This window comes from Culex pipiens, chromosome 3 (assembly GCF_016801865.2).
Source record: "Culex pipiens pallens isolate TS chromosome 3, TS_CPP_V2, whole genome shotgun sequence".
Lineage (NCBI taxonomy): Eukaryota > Metazoa > Arthropoda > Insecta > Diptera > Culicidae > Culex > Culex pipiens.
This window is the reverse complement of record NC_068939.1, coordinates 110,509,049-110,530,690: the sequence shown is the minus strand read 5'-3', so window position 1 is coordinate 110,530,690 and position 21,642 is coordinate 110,509,049. Positions and strand designations below refer to the sequence as shown.

Genomic DNA, 21,642 nt, shown 5'->3' with positions numbered 1-21,642 from the left:
GATTTTCATTCTGTCGTATTGGGGTTTTCAGCTTGGATTCTGGGATTATTTCGAAGAACGCTGGAAATCTGTTTAATTTGATTGGGATATTTTTATTGGTACTCAAATATTGGTCAAAGAAATTTGAAGAATATGTACACGAATCCATTGATTTCTGTCGACTATTCTGAAAAAAAAAAATCTTCAAAAAATATGCTTAAGACTTCTTTCATGGTGCCAAAGATCAAACCTGCCAAATTTTATATCTTAATGTTCTCGAAAAAATACATCGTGTAAATATGATGATCAGAACAGGAAAATGCTTTTTCATTTGTTTTAAATTGATTAGGCTTCTATTCAAAAGATGAAGTTGTTTTTGAAAAACCATGGTGTGCCCTCTCGATAGTTCCGGCATTTTTCGAATGGGGACATAAACGTTGAAAAATATTTTCAGCGGCAAAAAATCACAAATAAAAATTCGATTTTATTGTTTTTTTTAATTTTTTAATCAATTTTTGAGACGTTAATGTCAAGCAAATAAAACATTAACACCGAAACTCCCAAGCTCGAGAAATAGGGGGAGTTTCTATATAAATTCTTCCTTTTCTTCGAGCTTGAGAGTATACGTGTCGCTTAGCGTAAAGACTTCCATCATTGCCATGATTTTTCGTTCAAAGATATAAATTTTGCGTAGCTTTCAACACTTTGACAAAATTCCTTCTACAAGTTGTTTAGAATAGTGCCCTACACATGCTGATTCCTTTTGGTAACGATTATCCCATTCCTTCCAAAGTTATGGAAATCGTGATTAATCAATGATTGTCAACTAGGACGTCAATGATTGTACCACAAAATTATATAAATTTTCAAACGCATTTGATTTAGACCAAAAATTCTTTCAGTGGCTTCAAGAAGGCAACAACCGGCACATGCTGATTCCTTTTGGTGAAGAAATTCGTTAAATTGAATTTAATACAGAATATTTTACAGTGATGATCAATTTTCTTCGAAAATGATCAACGGCTTAACCTTAAGGGCGCATCGATCAGAAATTCCACTTCAAAGATATTGATTTTTGAATATGCATTGCTAATCTAAAAAAATTCTTTGGTGCCTAAGAAAACAATAGAACTATTGATGTTAATTGAGGCTTCGGATAATCGAGTCTGGACTGTAAATTGTTAATTCTCTTTATTTATTTCAACGTTAAATGCTTGGTTTGAAGTCATTTTTTAATATATGCAACATTGAAGAGAGTTTGTTCCGAATTTGCAGATTTCATGGGTGTGAATTTTCTACTTTTTTTACAATGTCGTCAGAGCTTTTTTTCATTATTTGCAGATTGGACATTCTGCAAAATGTACACAAGAAAGCTCATAATACTTTCCAAATTCCTACACTCCAAAACACTACCGCCATCTCTGTTGCGCAACAATGATCAATATCACAAAGTTTTGTATGGGAGAGCAGAGCCTGCAATCAATAAATAAAGAACCAAAACATCCCCTCGCTAAACCAACCCTCGCCAGCGTCACCCATCCCAGCTCCCCCCACCAACTAGCACGACGGCGACGACGACGAGGGGACGCCAAAGTGCGCGAGGGGTTGCTTGTTGGTTAGTGTGTCAGAAGAGCCAAAAGAAGGGTCCGCGCACAAGGGTGGCGGAAAAAGGTAGGGAGGGTTCGGGGTATGTTTTGATCGCCTGAGCCAGTGCTCTGTTCACAAACACACACACACTGGTACAAAATAACAAGTCGAAGCAGTGTTGGTATGTTTACGACGAGGGCGACCCAAACACAAACAACGCATGTTTTTGTACCACACACAACAGCAAAACACAGAGCAGATGGAAATCAAGCAAAACAATGTAAAACGGCCATTGTCATTTTTCAAAACATTGAGAAAAACAAGAACGAAATTTTCGATAAGTTTTTTAATTCCTATTTCAAACCAATTAAACATACTGCAAAAATTTATTACACACTATGTGTAAAAATAGTATAGTTATGTATCCTTAAACTTACATTGTTGAAACTTTTTAATTATTCCGATAAAATTAATGAAAAAAGAACATAAGCCTTGAGCAATAGTTTTAACCGTGTGGGATCGTATTCAGCCCTTTGCGTTTTAGCACCTTTGTAAACATTGGCAGTTCCATTTTCCACTTGGGCCTCAGGCCAAACACGATCACAGTTTGTTTTTGTTGTTTTTTTTTGTTTTTGGGCTCGAAGGCCAAACCAAAACAGATTTCGCTTTCCTTTTTGGCCTTTTGGTTAAAAACAATGTTTGTGCTTCGTTTAGCGATACTTTAAGGATTGATTAGGTTTTAATTAAGCTTTTCATTCATCCGCAAAGGTAAGTAAATAAAATTTTACTTGATAAGGTTAAAATTATTGAGTTTATATTGACTTTCAGCATGCATCCAACTACGCGGATTTTCAGTACCGTAAGTTTACCTGTCGTTGGATAAGCTGCTGATGATTACTACAAGGGCCAGAGCCACAACATCCTTGAGGATTTGAACATTTCAAGGAATCGGCAGCGTAGTGTCAAATTTCAAGCTGGCACCAAGTCTCACGCCGAGCAGACACTGAGGAAGGACCTGGAACTGCACTGGACCGAGGACAAACCGGTGGTGTGGCAGGCTTACAATGTGGGGAAGAAGGCTCTGGCGATGCGGTTCGGGCAGAACAAGGCGGAAGAGATTCAGTTTGTGTCCGTTGATAAACTGTTCTTCGGGAAGCAGATTCCAGTCGAGGAGTGCATGGAGGACAAGTTCTTCGAAGAGATTGAAATGATAGACTTTGAGAAGGATCCGATCGCCAATGGTGCCTACTTCAAGAGTGCGTGGCAGAGCATGTTCAAGCCCGAGGAGACCAAAAAGGAGATTTTTTACATTTCGAACGAACGCCAGGATTTTGTCGATATCATGCACGTCGAGGGAACCTTCAACCATGCCGCCAACGAGAAGCTCGGCTGCCACATACCGAAGCTGCTCTACACCGGCCAGGACGAAGCGTCCCGCGAAATGATGTTCGTGCCCCCCCCCACCCCCACCCCCCTACCGAAACCAACGCACTGGACAAACTCAAGTACACTATTGAAAAGACCGTCGACATGAAGACCGTACTGGGCCAACTAAGCATGGGAAAGCTGTTCGAAAACTCGGCCAACTTCTCCGACTTCTCGAAGAAAGCCCAGATCGGCTTCGACGAGGTGCTGCAAAAGTCCAAGATCGTCGTCAACGAGGAGGGCGCGACGGCGGCGTCCGCGACGGTCGCGTCCAGCTTCCGATCGTCACGCCCACGGATCCGGCCATGTTTCACTGCAACCATCCGTTCATCTTCGTCATCTACGACAACGCCACGCAGGCTGTGCTGTTCAACGTGCTGTTTTTTAAATGTCGAAAACTCCCTTTCCATACTTAAAATAAATTGAACCAAAACCAGAACTATTTATTTATTGATTGATTGCAAGGGTGAAAAGGCATTATCAACATCAACAGAATCTTGATGACTCAAGTCTTAAGGGGAAGGAATTGATCAGAAATGCCCGATTTTTCAAATTTTCAGCTAAAATTGCAGTTTTGAAGCAAAAGGCCAATGTTGGTTTGGTTTTTGTTTGCAAACAACATCGTGTTTGTCCCTGGGACTAACACGATTCCAAAACAAAACAACCAAGTTTCCACAATGGTCCTTAGCAGCAAAGGGTCTATCCAAATTTTAAAAACAAACAAGGTATGATTGACATTGGCCTTTTGGGAAATATAATTTTTTTCATACAAAAATCGAACTTTTAATACTTTTCTCGATATGTTGCGATAGATTAAGACATTAAGCATCGTTTGCAGAGAAAATGTGGTTTGTTTACATTTTTGACTTAGGGCCTTTTACATTGTTTTGCTTGAAATATATTTTCGTTTGAGAATTTGTATTAAATATTAGTAATTTGCAGAATACATTAGTAACTTTGTGCCACTTACCCTATGGGTAATCTGCCACAAAGCGCAGACTATTTGAGTTGGACTACGACGACGACGATGATGAAAAAATCAGCACGATTATATCATCCTCCCGAGCTTCACGTTCGAACTTGTCCGCGACCAAGGGAAAACAGATGATTTCCTTTGTTTTTAATATTTTCAAATATGGCTCCCCAAAGTTCACGTTTGCTTGCGACTTCCGTTCGACGAAAAAGGATTTTCGAGACAATTTTGATCACTTTGTTCACTACTCAACGTTTTGTTCTCTTTTTTAAGTTTTTTTTTTAATTTCACAACAATCTGTTTGAAGAAATATTATTCCATTTGTTCAATTTCAACACTTTTCAGCAACAATTGTTTTCAAAAACACTCTCATTAGTTTATAACACTACAAATTAACACTTGTACTTGGTTTTTAACAACTAAGCAATGCTCAACGAGCTAAAATTTCACTTTTTATTCTGCCCTTAACCACGCTATCACTTGCGGAGCACAAACATTACACGGCCATCTTTGAATAGCACAAACTTCGGTATGAAAATGAATGACTCGATGTTTACAATTCTGATATAAAAAGATTCTGCTGCTGGCTTGTACAACAAGCGATCTCACCAACACATGCGCACTGCCGCTGGATGTGTGAATGAAACCGTACACATTTGTATACAAGCAGGGTTTTATTTGTGCAAATTATTCATACAGACACCTCAACAAACGCATGCGCGCCGATGGTTTCTGGTGGAGTTTGAGAAAATCAAAATATAAACAATAATAAATGCTGATGTTTACAAAATTAAACTGTTGAATTCAATTTGAAAAGCCAAATTTTCTATTCTATTTTTTTTAATATTATCAGATATATCAAGTAACCACAATCAAACAAAAGATTCAAAACAAAAGAATTTAAAAAAAAAACATTTCAGCACATAAAAAAGTACCTACCACCGATCGATAGAGCATTACCCCCTCAGAAACCATCATAATTCTGTTTCAGGGTTGTTTTGTGTATGCTGGGTTCTTTCGTGGCCGCCGCGCGCGTGTTGATAATTATGCTTCGTGCTTTTTGCTCTTCCCTTCTTTGTTCTCCGTTCGTACGTTCGTTCGAATCATCATGGCGGAGAGCTTTTCGTTTTCGTTGGTGTGCGTGCCAACATGCTTTGCATCGTTCGATTCATCGTGGTGTTGAATGAAAAGCTTTGCGAAAAATGCTATAGCTTTACCGTACGCTAGTTATGAACGGAAATATCGACGCCAACATTTCAAAAAGCATCATGTACAAACCATGCGTTTTGAGAAAAACGCATTAGAATGTTGAGCATCCATTTTCAATTCCCATTTTGATATAAAAGCAAAATAAGATGTTCTAATGGTAACAAACGATGGAAAACGTTGCTTTTATTGATACTTGATCATCCAAATTCATTAAAACATCAGTTCCGTAATTTTATTTGAGAAAAACAAACATAACTTCTTTTGAAATCACCAACGTCTATATCACCCTGCTGTCATTGAGGGGAGCGGTTTGTCATGATTCGTTTTTCTTCGCCGAATGTACATGGCGCTTTGTGCATGTTGCTTTTTTTTCGTCACTAGGTTCATGTAGTCTTTTGTTTGACAGATTGACAGGGCTATATAAACAGGGACTGCTGATGGCAGAGATTTTATTTATGTTACTTTATTTAAAATCATGATTAAACTGACTTTACTGATTCTTTTGAACGGCTCTTTCGCTCTTTTTCAAAATTTGGATGAAAAGGTTTTTTTAAGAATCGTGTGATTTTTTAAGTTATTTCACATTGGACTTTTACAAATCATTTGATAAAGAAAAACTAACTAAATCCACCTATGTGGTTGATGCCTTCCTCACTTTTTATCAACAATGGGTAGCATTGGACACAAATTTCAGCTATTTTTTTTAGATCAAGAAAAATAAGTACACAGATATAACCTAAGTGGTCATAATTCGGAACAGGGTTGCCACATCTTCAATGTTATGGACTCGTTGGAAAGGTCTCTTGATTACCTAACCAACGATGGGTTGGATGATGGATCTGGACATCGTTTACATACATTTAAGCGAGATCCAGCTTCAAAAAAGTACATAAATATCTCTTAAGTGGTCATAATTCGAGGCAGGGTTGCCAGATCTTCAATATTGTGGACTTGTTGGAAAGGTCTCTTGATTACCTAACCAACGATGGGTTGGATGATGGATCCGGACATCGTTTACATACATTTAAGCGAGATCCAGCTTCAAAAAAGTACATAAATAGCACTTAAGTGGTCATAACTCGAGGCAGGGTTGCCAGATCTGGAATGTTTTGGACTCGTTGGAAAGGTCTTTCAATTACCTAACCAACGATGGGTCGGATGATGGATCCGGACATAGTTTACATACATTTAAGTGAGATCCAGCTTCAAAAAAGTACATAAATAGCACTTAAATGGTCATAACTCGAGGCAAGGCTGCCAGATCTGGAATGTTTTGGGCTCGTTGGAAAGGTCTTTCAATTACCTAACCAACGATGGGTCGGATGATGGATCCGGACATAGTTTACATACATTTAAGTGAGATCCGGCTACAAAAAAGTACATAAATATCACTTAAGTGGTCATAACTCGAGGCAGGGTTGCCAGATCTGGAATGTTTTGGGCTCGTTGGAAAGGTCTTTTAATTACCTAACCAACGATGGGTTGGAAGATGGATCCGGACATCGTTTAAATGCATAAAAGTGAGATCCGGAAATATGTGAAAACACATTTTTATACATAACTTTTGAACTACTTATCAAAACTTCAAACAATTCAATAACGATGTATGGGACCCTAAACCAAGTCGAATGCAACTGGTTTGATCAAAATCGGTTCAGTCAGTGCTGAGAAAACTCAGTGAGAATTTTGGTCACATACATACACACACATACACACACACATACACACAAACATACACACACACAGACATTTGTTCAGTTTTCAATTCTGAGTCGATATGTATACATGAAGGTGGGTCTTCGAGCTTTTATTCAGAAGTTGTTTTTCAGAGCAGGATTATAGCCTTACCTCAGTGAGGAAGGCAAAACTGAAAACGAGAAGATGCCCTTGAAAACCTTGCCGGTCTGCCTATGTGGATCAATCGGACCGCGCACTGGACTCACAATCCAGAGGTCGCCGGTTCGAATCCCGAGGCGGACGCCAAAAATTCTAAGTGTAAATATAGGTTTTCGGTGCCCTCTCCCCGTGCCATACCTTCACACTTAGGAAACCCGTGAGGCGGAGTCTTGTCGCAAAAAGAACGATACACGCCTGTGGATTCGTTGACGAAACCGCAAGGTTTAAGAGGGCCACATTATAAGGTGTTACGTCGATTCCTTTTTTTTCTTGGCGGTCTCTATGTTAAGTTTTCTAATCGAACCTAAACATTCGTGTAATTGAATGGCATCCAAACTTAAATCTCTGATGTTGGAAAAATTTACTGTCAATTTTAATGTTGCATTTATTTCTGCTAGAATTGAACTAACGCTGATATTTGATTTGGAGGAAACATTCTGTGAACTCTTTTCTACATTCTGATTCAATCGATGAAGTCTTTAAATTCTAAAGTTTAATCGTACAAAAGGTTTTTTTTAATCTCTGAACTATTCACTAGGTTATTGGCAATATTTTACAGATTATGCAATTTGAAATGCTTAGGGACCGGCCATGGCTGACTGATTACGGTGTTCGCTTTTTAAGCGAATGGTTCTGGGTTCGATTCCCATCTGCTCCCAATGAGAAAGTTATGAACACATATGCTAACCACTAGGTCATGACGACTGAGTATTAGGATGTAACAAAAATGACTTTTTGGCGGGCATTCAGGGGTTTGTTCCGGTGGGCATACTGAGCCTAAATCCCAAATATGAGCTTGATTGGACGTAACAGGAGCTGGCGCTCCGCCCTTCAATTTTAAATGGGATTTAACCCGTAAAAAAAGATTTTTTCAAAAATGTCACTTTTTGAGGCATTTTGGCCACCAATGCGTTTACCAAAAACATCACTGGCGTGTAGGCCAGATCCTTGCGCATCTTTTGGTATATATAACATTGAAGTTTGGAGCATCCTGGAGCTCGGTACAGACCTTCAAAGTTTGGCATTTTTTCGAAAAATCGGCCCCGGCAAAAAAGATATGCACCTCGCGACGCCCAACGCCATTTGATTTTGCTGGGACCGATTTTTCGAAAATATGCCAAACTTTGAAGGTCTGTACTCATTATTTTGGGCGAAACACGCGCCACTTGGCTGAATAATACAGAAACGTTGTTTTTCCTCATACGTTTTTGCGATTTTCCCCATATAAACTTCAACGATAAAAAGCGACCTCTTAACCTTAACCGATTTTGCTCAAAATTGACGCAGATACTTTTACCTAAGAAATCGAGTCAGAGGGTATCCCTGATGTCGATTTTTTATTGTCACACTATTGTACGATGGTGCTATTAGAACCTTCGGATAAACATGTTTTCGTATAATTCTGACTTCAGTTTATCTAAAAAGGGCTGTATTTCGGGCTTTTTTTTACTTCGAAAAAGTTGTGAAGCGCACTATTTAAAAAAAAATAGTAGAAAGCAACAAACTTTTTATTTACGGCTGCAAAGATATTTTGATTCAAAAGATAAAAAATTGATCGTGAATATTTCATAATAGTTAGCCCTACATGTTCACCATTAAAAATATAAAATATCTTTGATGCGTATTGATCAAACTCAATGTATTTAAGAGCGAGTCCACGAACAGGGCATACCCCTTTGTATGGGACGTCGTTTGGACCTTACCAATCTGCCTGAAATTTTCAAGGGATTATTTGTACATATAAAACTAGCATCTGGCCAAAATATGAGCTCTCTAGGTCAATGGTAAGTGGGGCAAATCGGGACACAAAGTTTTAAGTTTCAAAAACGTCAAAAATCTTTAAAAGGCTATAACTTAGGCAAAATTCAATTGAATTTCAAAATTTAAAATGCATCTGAAAGGGCTTAAAAAATGCAACAAAATGCAGGGAGAAGCATCCCAATTGGTTGAATCCAATGGTAGTTATTGGCATTTTAGTAAAAAAATAGCATAATTTTCAAACTGAAATAAAAAAGTGTTCCATCCAGATATCAACTCGGTTCGACCTGCAGCTTGTAGGGGACATCTGGGAATACCATCTGAAACTCAGAACGCTTTGGGTAAGGCAGTTTAACATATCAAATAGACACTTTTACTTTTAGTGACATTTTTGGCTGAACATTTTTGCTCGGGGGACCCCTTAGATCCCTTTTTCTAGTAGTAATTTTATCATATTCGTGTTCCTGAGACAATTTCACATTAGAAACATGCATAAAAATGTTTATTTTCATCCATTTTAACCCCTAAAAAAATGTCTAGTATCCTTGGAAACGAACTTGATTTTCAATAAATGTGAATCGAAGATTTTTTTAATTTAACCAATTGGAAAACATCTCCCTGCATTTTGTTGCATTTTTTTAGCCCTTTCAGATGCATTTTATATTTTGAAATTAAATTGAATTTTGCCCAAGTTATAGCCGCTTTAAGATTTTTGACGTTTCTGAACCCTTAAACATTGTGTCCCGATTTGCCCCACTTCTCGTTGACCTAGAGAGCTCATATTTTGACCAGATGCTAGTTTTATGAATCTATGACATTTCCCCGAAACCCATATTACCGAAGGGACATTTCCCCGAATGCCACTTCCCCGAAAAGACACTTCCCCTGATAGTCATTTCCCCGAATTCCATTTACCCGAATTTCCCATTTCCCCTAATCGTCCACATCCCCGAATGCCATTTTCCCGAATGGGCCACAATCCCGAATGCCACTTACCCGATTAGTCATATCCCTGAATAGTCATTTCCCTGAATGCCATTTCCCCGAACGCGGTCAAGCGGAAATGCCCGGTGCCCCGGAGCGCGCGCTCCTGGGCACCGGGTATTTCCGCTTGACCGCGTTCGGGGAAATGGCATTTTAAAAGAAAAAAAAATATGACAATTTTTATCACATCAAACTACATATTTAAAGGTTCGTAATGGCCTTGAATGATCAACTTTCTTTTTGGCTTCATTCAGAACAGACGTAGCATTTTAGGGGGGATTCAAAACAAATTCCAATACAATGAATATTGTTACAGACTTTTTTTTATACATATATTCTCAAAACAAATACTTTTTTCTTATAGACATGATAATAATAATGCAATAGAAGTTTTGTTATTTTTTATGATTCAAAAAACATACCGTGCGATTTTCGTAGTACAGAACCCCGTACACACTCATCATTTTATTCACATTGCTGGTTTGGGATTTGGGGAAAAGTATAATCAACAAAAACTTTAAATAAAATTTGTACCAGCCTTATGTACCTATTTGTTCGATTTTTGTGTTCTTGAACAAAATTCGAAAAAAGACAAATTTCCTTGCAAATTTCTCAAAAACAACATCTAATTATGCGGTTGAATACAAATGTTAATTGGACAAAAAAAAACGAGTACAGTCCAGACTTGATTATCCGAAGGCTTCGGAAAAATTTCACTTCGGATAATTGAATCACGATTTTTTTTTATGATGCCTATTTTTTTATTGTCGAGCGTATGTCCCCTACGTCCCCTACTACGTTAAAGTGATTTAGAACTTTTAAATCCAAGGCCAATATGGCGGTGTTGAAATATTGAAAAAATGCATTTTATTATTTAATGATTGCATATTCAACTATTAAAATTTTACTAAAATGGGGTTGCAGTACTCAAATTTGATGTTTAAAACAAGAAAAAGAAAAAAAAAACGAAAAAAAAATTGTTCTTGATTCGATTATTCGAAGTCCCATACAAACCTTCGGATAATCAAACTTCGGATAATCGAAACTTCGGATAATCGAGGCTTCAGATAATCGAGTCTGCACTATAATTGGGTCCCAAAATTAAGCTTAAATTTGTGATATTATTGTTTACAACGATATGGCTTATTTTTCTAAGTACAATGACCCATTGAACGACCGCAAAGGATTTAAAATGGATTTTTAATTCAATTTTAAAAAATTCACTTCACGGCCCTTCTTGGCAGAAAAGCTTCTACTTGACAGCTCGTTCCAAGGGGACCATAGTGGATCCATAGAAAAAATGTTGTCTTGTCAATAACTTTTTTTTTGCATAAAAATGAAAAAACGTTATCAGAAATGGTTTTTAATCATGTTTCTTACCGTTGTTCATAAACATTGATAATGGGCTTTACTAACCAATTTACAACATTTAATCAACAGCATACCCGAAAAAGCTGTTTGTTCGGTAAAATTGAGAAAGAAAATATCTGTTTTTCATGGAAAAAGGCTTTAGCGAAAATGATGATTAGGGGATATGAAAATTCGGGAAAATTTAAATTTAAATAAACGGCAATTGGCGTAAGTGTCACTTCGGGGAAATGGCATTCGGGGAACTGGCCGATTAGGGGAAATGGCATTCGGGGATATAACCGATTAGGGGAAATAATATTCGGGGAAATGGCATTCGGGAATGTGGCTGATTAGGGGAAGTGATATTCGGGGATGTGGTCAATTAGGGGAAATGATTTTCGGGGAAATGGCATTCGGGGAAATGTCATTCGGGGAAATGAGCTAGACCCTAGTTTTATATGTACAAACAACCCCTGAAAATTTCAGGCAGATTGATAAGGTCGATGCGAGATGGGTATGCTTTGCTCGTGGATTCGCTCTTAAGTTTCAAAATGTGTTGGGTAAAGTCCACGATCATTATAAACAAAACAAAAATGTCTTTTTCGTGCTCTACAAATTTAAAATGCAAGGAAATGAACTACGTTTAACATTTTTTTTTTACATTTTGGTCAGTCGGGACAAATGGGGCGAATCGGGACAGCAGTTTTAACCATGTTGGAGCACAATATTTTAATTTTTCTGGTTGGTTTCGGTTAGAACAGACTCAGACCAACAAAATGTGTACATCCATTTCGAAATTTAGAAGCTTTAAGTGCTCTAGAAACTGCTATTCCAATTGTGAATTGATTATTTACCTGGAAAATAAATTTAATTTAATTGAATTGAATTGAATTGAATTAAAGACAACAGTGATTACATTTTAAACAGTAAAATGTAGGAAACATTAAAAATGACAAGAAAATCGAAAAAAAAAACTAAATTGGAAAAAGATAACAATAGTTTGAAGACTAAAAACAAGGGTCCTGATTTTCGGCTCACAGATCAGAAATCACTCACTCATTACTGAACGAATCTTTGCCGACTGAAGCGTGTAACCATTCGTGGGCGAACGAGACTCGCTTGGTTTAGAAGTGACAAACGGTAGGAATACATCAGAGCAGTTATACGTCACGCTCGATTTGTGCTCGCGAGTGACTGAGTCTAGGACGCTTGGCTTACGGTAAATTAATTTTTAAGCCAGGATTTTGTGATATAACAGAACTAAAAACTCACCCTTTTAAATGCTTATATTTATTTTGAAGAAGCGATTGTTTCTGGCCTTAAGATTCAGAGAACATTTAAACACAGAATTTCTTTTAAGAGCTGATTGTAGTTTACCCTCGCTCAAGGAAATAGCACTGGTCGACGAAAATTTGATCTTTTATAAATCACGAATCAATGAAAAGATAAACTTCCTTATGGTTAATGTGCTCTATTACGCTGGATGGTGTGAAAAGTGCATCATAATTTTGTGCCACGCTTTCGCTAAAATTCATAAGCTCTGTGGATTAAGGTGGATTTCCTAAGAAAAATACTTCACAACTTTCCGTTCGTTCACAAACATTTCGCATAAGCTGATTCGGCGCAGAGTTCCTAAAGGCCGCAAATTGCGCCGCAAATATGGTGTGGTTATGGATGTGGAATTGGACTGACTTACATTTTATTAGGCATCTATTGATTGTTTTATGGTACAGCATACTTTCATTGTTGTTGTGTGGTGACTTTTCCCGCTACTAATTGACACGTTTTGGAGACAATTTGAAGATTTTTCTTTGTTCAATGTACGTGTGATGCTTGGCATCGTTTATTTACTTTTTGTTCGTTTGCAATTGATGACTTTTTGAGTGCGTGAATAAAACTTGATTCGTGCCTGTTCTACAGTAGGAATAATTACTTAGCTGTATTTTTTTTATAAAATGCTTAAAATATATCTTCAGTGCACCATTAAAAATATTATCGGACGAAATTTACTGCAAAAATGTGCATCAATTTGTATGTATTGTGAGAGCTTTAGGTTAATTCAAACGAGCCGTTTAAAAGCTTGATAATATCTATCATAAATTTCTCTTGCATAAACAAACAATGTTTTAACATAACAGTTCAGTTGGTGCTTGCACCAAAATTTATTCGTTCTTCAATTCCGGCAGTAAGTCGTACCATCCACTGATACCCTGTCCGCAGGTGATTTCCGGATCGTTGAGGACAATTTTTTGCTAAAAGTAAAAAGTGATTTAGACGAGTTTTTATCAACATTACATTAAGCGAGCATTACCCTTCCAATGATGGGACTTCCGAAGAATCCCTTTTGCGTGCAAACGGTAACTTCCAGCTCGGAATTGATCAGTTCCGCCGGGGACATAATGTACTCGAAGGTAGCATCAAACACCGGATTGCAGTTGTCCTTGACCACGTTTGTTTTCCGCTTGGAATCAGCAGTTCGTCCCGGCAGCAGATACAGCTTCACGTACGGATCGGGGATGTTGGTGGGGTCCTTCAGCGGGATGTTGGCAATCTTGTGGACGATGACTAGCAACCGCTGGCGTTGAATGCTGTGCGCTATCGTCAGCTGAATGCGCCCCAGGCCGGCGGCACCAGCCGAGGAGGTCGTACTGGGACTACGACGAAGCAGCTCGGAACCATTCTCGCTGAGGTTTGGACTTCTCGGGGGAGTTGCCATCATGACGGTGTTCAACGTGGACAGTACAAACGGCTCTTCCTGGATGGACATTTGGTCAATAATCGCGGACGAGGCGGATTTGCGCGATTCTTGCTTCCTGAGCGCGCTTGAGCTCGCCTCCGAACTTGTTGAATCGGTCACAGTCGTAGGAGCCGCCTTGACCGAACTAGTCCTGGAAAGTACACTTTCCCCACTGCCAATTCCAGACTCGGACCCCTTCTCCGAGGCGGCATCGTCCGCCGAACCACGACCTCGCTTCAAAATTCGCAGCGACATGGACATGATGATTTTCGTTTCCGGTCCCGATTTCTGCAGCTGGAAGGGTTGCGACACCACCTCCAGGTTCTTCTTCTCCATGAGTGTGCTCAGGATGTACGTGAGGTGGCCAATGTTGGTGCCCGTCTTCTGGTCCAGAATTTTGAGCTGCAGTGTGTCGTTGTCCGGATTTCCCACCAGGAACGTGAAGCCCTGCTCCCACACCGGGGCGTCCGTTCGCATCTGGACGCTGGTCTGTTCGGTTTTCTTGCCAACGCTCAGGATCATGTACGGGTCCGGTTGACTCTGCTGGCGGGCTTGCTGTTGAGTTATTGTGGAAATAAGAACAGATTTCATTATTTGTTCCAAAATTACGACCTAATTTTATCGCCAAAAATAAAACTACTGAAACAAAAGTTTATGCAACCACAACAACAACAACAACAGTTACAAGATATTTTCATCTCAATTAAAGTTTTGAAACGAGTTGAATAAATCAGTTTTCGCAATTCCGGTAAACATCCTTAGAATTGGATTAAAAAAATAAAACTATACACAGCAAAAAATCCGATGGTAAATCGCATTCAAAGCTGCACATCACCTTCGTCAAAAAAGACACACATTACACACAGCATGTGCAAAGTTTTAAAACAAAAAAAAGTTGCAACCAACGAGACTCAAACCCAGCACCAACAGTACGGACTGGTGCTTTAATCCACTCGGCCATCAGACCGATGAAATTTGGAAAGGATAAACGCATATATGAGCTTGTCATTTCGGTCAAGTAGGCTTTCCATACTGATGGACTACATATTTCAAGGTGTAATAATACATAGAATTTCATAAAATTATGCAAAACTTATTTTACACCCAGGCCTTTTACACGCAGCTGCACGGAGAATGGTACGTTTTTCAAACACGTACAATTGAATTCAAACACTTTGTTCGTGGTTCCCATTTTCATGAACGCTTGTTCACGATTTTGAGACCTCATTTTTCTCCGTGTGGATTAGATTTTTTTTGCTTTGTAGGGGAAATTCTCGTATGTTTGGCAGGTTAAGCACTCGCTCCTAACTCCATCCAATTTGTTGATTTTCTTAAACAACAAATTTTGCAAAACTTTTGATAAAAACTTGCTTGCTCACTTCTTATTGAGCTATTTATGATTCGATTTCAGTTGAAAACGATTTTAATAAGCTTTAATTGAATGTCAAAGTTCTGACCTGTCAACATTAGAGGCACTCTGAAATTAGATGCTGTTCCCCTAGTTTATAAACATTGTTTCAGGGCTGCGGAGTCGGGTCATATTTCAAACGACTCCGACTCCGACTCCGACTCCGGCTTTCTCAGATTAGCTGACTCCGACTCCGACTCCAGCTCCGGCTTTGAACAAATGGTTGGCTCCGACTCCGACTCCGACTTCGGCCTACCAAATCTAGCCGACTCCGACTCCGACTCCGACTCCAGCTTTCAACAAATGGTTGGCTCCGACTCCGACTCCGACTCCACATATTTTTAAATGTTTCAAAAGTTAGTTAACTATTATTAGCTAATTATTTTTAAATCATTGATAAATAGGATAATGTAAATACTCTCTAAGCGTCATGTTTTTCTCAAGAAAAATAAGTTAAGTAAAAGAAAAGTAAGGTGAATAAACGGAAAAAAGTTTCTAGGTTACAAGTTTTTTACGTTATGGAAACAGAAATCAAAAAATATCCCTGTTTTAGAGGCATTTTGAGAAGAACAGTTTTGTAAGTAAATTTGGATTTATTTGCTGACCCTCAAATTTGAAAAAAAATGTTTCAAGGCTTATAAATTTAAATATTAATCTGTTATTTTTGAATGCATAACTAAAAGAAACCTGGCCTTGGTGATCTATTTAACATTAAAATTCAATTTGCTCACTTTCAGGCTGACATTTGTAAAAAGCACAGTGACAGGCACCTTGTTTTTTAAATGACAATTTTAAACGAAACATTTTTTTGTTTTTTTTTTTAAGATGTACATTGGCATCATGCCATGGCTGAAGGAGATTATTATTGCAAATCAATGTATTTAAACATTTTTTTCGTGGAAAGGACGCTTAAGATGTCCTTTTAAAATTTCTGTGACATAGAAAATATTTTATCCTAGAAATTTTTAATTTATTTTTTTTTATTTTAAAATTTTATATACTTTAAAAAGGAGGCGCACGATACTTCGTGAATCTTCACCTTAAACGAAGCTTTATGGATGATCTTGGGCCTCCATCAAAATATATGAAAAAAAAACTAAAAATGTAATAAAAAAACATATATCCACAAGTAAAATATTTTCTAGGTCACAAATATTTCATTTTTTGAAGGTAAATTGATTTGCAATGATTATCACCTTCCGTCGTCATATTGGCGTGGGACATACAGTATGAAAAAAATCGTACCAGTTGATATTATTTTGATTCTGTTTTTTTATCTATAATATTTGGAAAATAAATTAAAATCCTATATTTTGATCTATACATTTTTTTATAAGTTCATTTTTGTACTGAACTCTTGAGATTTGTTCAACGATAATTTGCAACGATATCAAAATAGTTTACCTAAAATCAACATCAACAATCAATAATTATTTCAAAATTTGTTGCAACTTCTTTTGACATTTTTTGATAGTTTAAATTATTTTAATTGCAACACTTAAATTTTCTTGTACTCAGTTATAAACAAAATGCGCATGTTGAGTTCCAAGTTAGAGATTGTTATTATTGTTGATTATTTGTTACAAAAGTTAAACTGTCAGTGACTCTTTTTCGATCTGTAAAAACAGTGATTATTATTTTTAATATTTTTATTTACCTTGTATGTTTTCCTAAATAAAGATTTAACTGAAAACCTCTAAGACATTCGCTATCGGGGTAAAAGATGACTTTGTGTGTACTTTTTTCAGAAATAACTGGATGAAATTTGGCCGAATTTAAATTTAAAGGGCACATAAATATAATCTGACTACATAACCAATATTTTTTATTATTTTTTGAATTATGATACTACCGTAAACTGGGGTGACTTTGATAGCTCGGGGTGACTTTGATAGGTTTTTCAAATGCCCGTCAAATTAATATCTAAACATTATTGAGAATTTTCAGTATATAAGCATTAAGGGATAGCTTATTATCGAACATATATGCAAAAATGTGACTGTTACATTGGATATATCAAAATTATTGGCCAAATCAAATTTCTATCAATGTCACCTCGGGCTATTAAAGTCACCCCAGTTTACGGTACATACTTGCGTAAGAGGTTATCATTTAGTGATTTTAGTGTAATAACCCAATTAGAGCTTTTCAATCACAATTAAAAGCTTCAAAAACATAATGGCATCTGATAAATCAATTAAAAATATAAGTTGTTTTGTAAATTAAGCTGTTATATAGGAAATACTGAACAATAAAAAAACATATTTTTTGTTGAATTTAAGATAACTCCGGCTCCGACTCCGACTCCGGGTTATCAGAAATCTTCAGCTCCGACTCCGACTCCGACTCCAGCTCTTAAAATTTAGCCGACTCCGGCTCCGACTCCGACTCCAGCTGTTCGAGTTTTGATGACTCCGACTCCGACTTCGACTCCAGGTCCCCAAAAAGACCCGACTCCACCGACTCCGGCTCCGACTCCGACTCCGACTCCACAGCCCTGCTTTGTTTGAAATGAAAACACTTACCGGTAGGTTCTTGGCCGAATCGATGAAAACCGTAAGCAGGGCGGTGCTCATTGACGTGACGCGCAGCAGCTGGGTTTCCTCCAGAGCCGCCTTCAGGTCATTCTTTTCCGCACTCAGAGTGAACCATGTCAGCCGCAGATGAATCAAACCATGCTTAGCTTGCTCGAGGGTAAGCCACTGAAAAGTTTGATAAATTAAACCTCTAGCAATATGGAGAGTATTCAAGAACATTACCGTATCAATTTCTCCATTCTTGGTAACGCTGCTGATTTCAACCGTAGCTCTGAGTTATTTCGGATTGAGAAACAGAATGGAAATATTATTAGCAATAACACTTAAAACTCAAAGGTCATAAAATTAAAAGTTCGACTATTCTATTTAGATGTAACAAACAGGCATACATAATCTATTTGAAATTGCAACCAAAAACCACTCAAAATGGAAAGCGCATTAACACCTAAGTTTAGTATTGACGAAATGCGATTAATTTGAGGAGGGAAAACTCCGGAAAGTCTATTCAAAACCAAAACGATGGGCAAAGTAGAGCAAAATGTCGAAGAACGAAACACAAAGTAGGATGGCACAAACAAAACGTGAAGAACTTATTCCAAGAAACAGTTCGATAAAAGTCGACAAGTCGCAGTGGAAAATCCGCAAAGTGGCAAAGAAAAAAAAGTGAAGTGAAGTGAGAAAAATTCGAAGAAATTTCAGAAGAAGAAAAAAAAGAGCAAAAGTTTATCATCTTGCTTCAAAGTGAATGAGGGAAAAGAAGAAGAAGAAAAGAAGATGTGAAAATTAGCTTGTCTTCGAACCTGCCGAGGGGATCGTGATCGCCGGTTCGATCCCAGTCGAATAATTTTATGCCAATCAGGGTTTGATGTGAAACGTCAACACAAGCCTGCTCACACGGAAGGGTGGAGGTGGGTGGTCGTCGTTATTTTTGTTGATTGATTGGTGGTGGTGCGTTCGGTCAGTTGGGTTTAAGGTTGGTTATTTCAGCGGTTATTTTTTATATTTATTTTTTGTAAGTGTCAGTAGAACGCGTAGGAAAAAACACAACGTCACACACCGTTTTGGACATGGGAAAATATAAAGTTTGGTTAGCGACAGAAATAGGCTGCTGGTTGGTAAATTTTTGTTTTGTTAGGAGGGATATTTTTGCTGGAGACAAACTGAGTGTGAGTGTTATTTTAGATATATATATATCTAGTGTGATGTTTCTGCTGAAAGAGTAGTTGTGTTCCAGGGTTGTGATTTATGTACAGTGATCCTAAGTTAGCGAAATAGCGGAAAACCATATGAAATAAATATGTTTGTTGCTAAAACTATATGTACAATACAATTATAAAACGTGTTCAGATTAAACTTAATGGCAAAATTGACTTTCTAGTTCTATATGTAGTAGTTTGACAAATTATTCCCCTTTATAGATCATCATATAGTCTTCTTTAAGTTAAATTTTCTTAAATTAGCTTTCGTAATTTGCATACCAATTGTACTAGATTTGTAGACAAAGGTAAACAAGCTATACATTGAGCTATCTAATTTTGAAAACACATTCAGCACAGTTCGTCACAAAAGGCTGTACTCGGTTACTTTTCATCCGAATTTCAACGTGAAAAAAGTTTCAAGAAGTGTTGTAAAAAAGACTTTAAATCAGAACAAATATTTGAAAAATAACTTCATTGATAAATTTGCTGTTAAAATGCTTATGCGCCCTTTTCAACTATTGCTCCAGATTTTGTCTAGCTTATGGTACGTTCGTTTGAGGGCTAGTTCCGCACTGAGTGCCGCACTCAGAGCTGTCAAAGTGTTTGTTTGAAGAAACTCGCGCTAGTTCCGCACGAGTTTTGCCGCCATCTTGGAACTGAAACTCTAGTGCCGCACTCGATATTTTTTCAGTTTCATGCGAGTTCCATGCACACTGAAAAAGAATGTTCGTTTGAACCAAAACTGGCACCGACGAGTGTGGCACTCAGTGCCGCACTGGCTGTTCAAACGAACGTACCATTAGAGGGTGACGAATTCTAACTCCCGGAAATTTCTTTATTTTGGCCACTCTGAGTTCCCGAAAAAAAACCTAACAAAAAATCGTTTCGAAGAATTCCTCCAAATTTCATTAGTCAGTTTTATTTGAAATACAAAAATTCAAAATTAATTATTTTTTATGTATTTTTATGTTTATATTGATTAAATGTAACATTTTGAAGGTCTTCCCTATGATCAATGATGAAATTTTGCAACATTAGTTCGTCTGTACAAACCTTGATAAAAAAAAATAGATGACCGTATAAAAACGGTATGTAGATATTCAAAAATCTGTCTTTTTGAAAGGAATTTTCTCATCAAGACGGTGTCTTCAGCAAAGCTGTAGGTCGTGGTGAAAACAATTTAAAAAAAAAAAAAAGAAAAAGTGCCCTTTTTAAATGCAAAATTAAGGCAGTTGCAAAATATTTTTTTGATGTTGAAGCAAAAAAATAAAAAAAAGCTTCATAATTTAAAAATGATTTCAACATTTGAATGGAATTAGCGTTTTCAAAATGCATTTTACACCTGTCCAGTTATTTTGCAATCATTAGTTTCCAAAATATCCAGTATTAAAGAAAATGTTATTTTTTGCGAAAAAAAAGTTTTTGCGAGGCTGTCATTGGAGTTCAGTTAAAAATACAACATATTTTTAATCCGGCCCAAGCATGCTAAATATGATTATCAATGCAGAAAAATGCATTTCAGATTGTTTTCAGTTGATTTGATTTCTATTTTCATTAAAATTTTGAAGTTCTTTGAAAAAAATAGATTTGCCCCTGATTTTTCGGACCAATGTTGATGGAGTGGGGGGGGGGGGGTGGCCACATAAACTTTGAAAAATGTGTACAATATCCTAAATTTGAAATTACAAACTAAAGTTTCTAAATCCCTTTTTCAAATAGCTGAATTCTGTACAATTTTCATTTTTGGACTCTGAAAATCTGATATAGTATTGCAATGAATTAAGAATCAGAAAATATCTTCGCTGTTCCAAAATTAGGCTCGTTTGACCTTATAAGGTCTGATTTTAAATTTTGAAAATATTTTTATTCCAAAGATTGGAAGATTACACAATGATTTCATTTTAAACATAGAAAATCAGATAAATTGCTTATAGAGTTATTGTCAGTCAAAATATCGAGGCTTATTAGAGAACAATTGGATTTTTTTAATTTTCTGCATTTCAATTCAATTATTTTTATTATTTTTAAAGTCCAAAAAGTAAAATTGTGGAAAATGTAAGCCATTTGATTTATTTTTAACAGGTTGACCAACATGGATTTTTTGAGTCAACAATATTACTTGGAATCAACACTAAATCGGTTAAATTTTTTTATTTATATATTTAGGCTGGTACAAATATTTTTAAAAGTTTTTGTCACCCCCCCCTTCAAAATTGGCCCGAAAAATCAGGGGGCAAAAAAAATATTTTTACAATAAATTTCAAAATTTCATTGAAAATTCAAGTGCAACCAGCTGCAATCAAATTAAAATACATTCTTCTGCGTTTAAAATCATTTTTAGCATGTTTGGGTTTATTAAAAAATCTTAAGATTTTTTGAAAATTTTCGATGCCAAATCTTTTTTTTTCGATATAATTTTTGTTTTTGTCAGATCTTAGATTTTTTGAAAACTAATGATTGCAAAACAACTGAACTAGTGTAAAATGCATTTTAAAACACTTTTTTCATTTAAATGTGAAGACTATGGCTTGTTATTTAAATTTTTATATTTTTTTATTTTTTGCCCCCCCCCCCCCCCTTGACCTCGGTCAGGGCCGAGG

The 21,642-nt window shown here is 37.0% G+C and overlaps 2 protein-coding genes and 1 pseudogene across 10 annotated transcripts in view; 1 reads left to right on the top strand and 2 right to left on the bottom strand.

The window, feature by feature from the left end:
- LOC120422375 (serine protease inhibitor 88Ea-like) overlaps window positions 1-3,430 on the top strand; it is a 32,868-nt pseudogene extending 29,438 nt beyond the window's left edge.
- The window catches only part of LOC120422357 (protein CREBRF homolog), a 39,180-nt gene extending 34,681 nt beyond the window's left edge, over window positions 1-4,499 (bottom strand). The window contains exon 1 of one of the 2 annotated variants that reach the window (XM_039585764.2): window positions 3,962-4,499. The gene's annotated coding sequence lies outside the window, so the exon portion shown is untranslated. The remainder of the gene's footprint in view (window positions 1-3,961) is intronic. The other variant, XM_039585760.2, reaches the window with a different exon arrangement.
- Window positions 4,500-12,432: 7,933 nt separating this feature from the next.
- Window positions 12,433-21,642, bottom strand: part of LOC120422354 (extended synaptotagmin-2) — a 59,804-nt gene continuing 50,594 nt past the window's right edge. For 7 of the 8 annotated variants that reach the window (XM_039585758.1, XM_039585757.2, XM_039585753.2 and 4 more), the window contains 4 exons: window positions 18,066-18,114; window positions 17,832-18,008; window positions 13,473-14,453; window positions 12,433-13,413 (listed from right to left, as the gene is read on the bottom strand). In XM_039585758.1, the coding sequence (XP_039441692.1) occupies window positions 13,324-13,413; window positions 13,473-14,453; window positions 17,832-18,008; window positions 18,066-18,114 (1,297 nt within the window). In that variant the 3' untranslated portion in view covers window positions 12,433-13,323. Of the gene's footprint in view, window positions 13,414-13,472; window positions 14,454-17,831; window positions 18,009-18,065; window positions 18,115-18,643; window positions 18,730-21,642 lie in introns of all 8 variants that reach the window. The other variant, XM_039585756.2, reaches the window with a different exon arrangement.